At 44.3% G+C, this 3,055-nt stretch overlaps 1 protein-coding gene across 1 annotated transcript; it reads right to left on the bottom strand.

Moving 5' to 3' along the window:
- Positions 1–1,983: 1,983 nt before the first annotated feature.
- On the bottom strand, positions 1,984–2,574 carry LOC144772005 (thioredoxin domain-containing protein 12-like). The gene is made up of 2 exons (XM_078656222.1): positions 2,471–2,574; positions 1,984–2,419 (listed from the first exon to the last, which is right to left on the bottom strand). The coding sequence occupies exons 1-2, from the start codon at positions 2,572–2,574 to the stop codon at positions 1,984–1,986; spliced, it is 540 nt and encodes a 179-aa protein (XP_078512348.1).
- Between the last annotated feature and the right edge of the window lie 481 nt (positions 2,575–3,055).

The raw sequence follows: 3,055 nt of genomic DNA, 5'->3' as shown, positions 1-3,055 counted from the left end.
ATTTTCCCTCCCAACGTGTGATATCGGCTCCTCACCGGGCGACCGTTTGATGGGAGCCGATATCATGTGTCACACGGTGGCACCAAGTGAGGTGGCAAGTATGGATCAGGGCTCCCGATTTTGTGGTATTTATTTATTTATTTTTTCCACATTTTTAAAAAGTTAATTTTTCCAATTTCAGGTCAGCCGAGTAGTACAAAAATACAATACAAAACAGTGAGAAGACACGGATCCTTCAATGAGGCTACATTTGGGTCACTTGCTGTTAAAGTACAGTTATCTTTACAGATACTGAAGCTCAATGAAACACCAGCTGGAGTTAAGGTGCAGGAACAAAAGAGTCTATGGAACAAGGAAAACATTGAAAACTTACACATAAATGCATGTATATATTTATATACTGTAACCGTTTACCTTTCTTTGCAAGTTGCTAATATGGCCTTAGAGCCCGCCTTTGGCTTTGGCCTTTAACGCTGGAGAAGGCCTTTAATGGCCGGCAGGGTCCACTACACAGGGCTCTAAGGCTATCAGAACATTCCGCCCCTAGAGGGCAGAATGTTCTAATATGTCAAACAAAGGCTTCACAGAGCCCAAGGGTGTTGAAAACCCCTTGGGCTCCATGAGGCCCCTGCTAAACATTGGAATGTTGATGCTCTGGAATTCTACAGCCATCCAAAGCTTTGAACACTCCATTGTTTTCAAAGGAGCACTCGATAATCCAATGTTCTAATGCCATTCAGATGTATTAAAATGTCTGTATTGCTTAAAGAAAATACACTTATAATAATGCTCGCTTATGTTTTCTCAAAACACTAAAAACAACAAGTTCCAATTCTTGACCCTAATATGGAGAACATTCTTATGTACATTTGTGTCATTGGTTGTCAAAGGTGATCTACAGCAACCCACATCTTTGTAATACATTGAAGGAAAATCCAAACTCGCCAAGGATCGAGTGCCTTCTACCGAGGCCTGTCACAGCGTCCTCCAAGGGGAGACAAATCCTCAAAAACAGATGAGAAGCTGGTAGAAAAGTAGCAGGGAGCATGCTGTGTTTTTTTAATTAAACATCTCAGAACATACCTTTACTCATCAATGCCCAAATAAATGATATCTATACAGATAGATATGAATGCCAAAATCTATGAAATCTTGGCAGACTAGCAATATATTACTCTCCTGAATTTAAGTTTTTCCAGTCTCCATACTGTACAGTTTTTTCCAGTCTCCCATACTGTACAGTTTCCTTTTGTTTGTGTAGGTTTACATCGCCCTTCAAATTGTTACCCAGTATCGCAAACTAAAATACCTAGTATCTCCTTCACTTCTCAAAGCATGCCTTGTGTATAGGTAAAGTATAGGCCGACTTCTGAATTGAAGTGCATCATCCTGGCTTTATTAAAAAACAAAAAACAGAGTAACCTTTATCTCATGTTGGTGCTGGTCTGCAAGGGAGAGAAGTTCTATCTTAAACAGACAAATGGTCGTTGAAACATCAATGTAACAGGAAAGCAGGAAACACTAGCAAGGTTGAGACTGTTCCCCAAAAAAATCATGGTTCGTAAGAAATGGCAGTTCTTATATTTATTTTACTCCAGCTTCACGCCCAGTCTAACACGACCAAAGTCAATGCTGCAGTGACCAACTCTTGATAAGTGGCACTCCCCTGTGGTACATTTTTGAAAGTGTAGAGTTGGATGCTGGGAAGTCGGCAGTGAGTTAGTATGAAGAAATTGGTCTGCTCCAGTAAACACTGAACTCTAAAAACAGTCAAAGTAAACACATTTTCAAAACAATAAGTAACAATTTCATGTTGAAGGAAAGTAAATTAGAGTTAGATACAATCTTGGCAGAAAAGGTATTTCTGCTGTATTTTAAAGGGTTTAACATAGCAGTTGATACTTAGCACATTATCTCTCAATAAAAAACTTCCACAGTCGCAATTAGGGGGTGTATGTGCACAAGGCGATGTCTTCAACACTACTATAACTCGTCTTCAAAGTGCCTACGGAATGCGTCCCCCGTCAACTTCTCCTGCGCTTCCGTCATGCTGTGAACAACATGATCGGCACTGCTGTAGAAGTACTTGTAGTTCGGGTTCCCTTTGGTGTTGGTGATTTCCGGATGAATTTCGCCACTGGGATCCATAAAAAGGATTCTCGGTATGTATCCTCCATCAGGACTAAACGCCTCGTCATTGGGTTCTTCTTCATCCTCCAAGTTAACCATGACAAAGTTTTGGGCTAGTTCTGAGATATCCTGGGATTCTGCAAATTTAGGTTTCAGTGCTTTGCAGGCACCGCGCCATGTCTTGTGGATTAGGACCATCAAAGGTAAACCACTGGCTGCAGCTTCTTGCTTGCCATCATCCAGAGATCTCCAATGAATGTGGTCCCCGAACCTCCTCCCGAGCGACTCTCTGCTTGAGGAGAAGGATGAGGAGGAGGAGGATGATGATGATGATGATGACGAGGATGAGGAGGCGGCGGCTGCAGGGTGCAGGCAGGGCAGGAGGAGCAGGGCCAGGGTCTGCAGCAGGCAGAGAGAGGGCAGGGCAGCCCTGCGCAGCTTCATGGCAACAACAGCACAAGCAGCGGCCCGACTCCCGCAGCTCCTGCAACTTCAATGAGAGAGCATTCCTCTGCCTCGCGGCTGGGCCAGTTTTTTTTTTCGGTATTTATTTTTAGGTTTCGCCCTGGGCGTTGCAACTGCGTAGCAGTTGCTCCGCCCATGGCGAAATCTCATGATCCTACATATGGTCTTTGGTTCCGGCTCTGTCTCCCATTGGCTAGCTCCATAAATGGAGGCTAGCCATTGGGAGACAGAGGCTGTCAATCACGCTTTCTCGTGAAAACGCGATTCGGGGGCGTTTCTCGTTTTTTTTAAGTCCCGCCCCTTTGTCCTGGGCCGCGCTGTGATTGGCTGGCCGGCCCGGGACCTGACTTGTTCCTTTTGGTAGTGCGGTGGTGTCTTTCCCGGTGTATCCATGGTTTTCATCGCAGGTATCCAGGCAGCCGTAGCAATAGAACATATTGCTAAATCTGGGTGTTTTCGG

Source organism: Lissotriton helveticus, chromosome 8 (genome assembly GCF_964261635.1).
Source record: "Lissotriton helveticus chromosome 8, aLisHel1.1, whole genome shotgun sequence".
Taxonomy (NCBI): domain Eukaryota; kingdom Metazoa; phylum Chordata; class Amphibia; order Caudata; family Salamandridae; genus Lissotriton; species Lissotriton helveticus.
The sequence above is the reverse complement of the archived record's forward strand: the minus strand, read 5'-3'. Positions and strand labels throughout refer to the sequence as shown.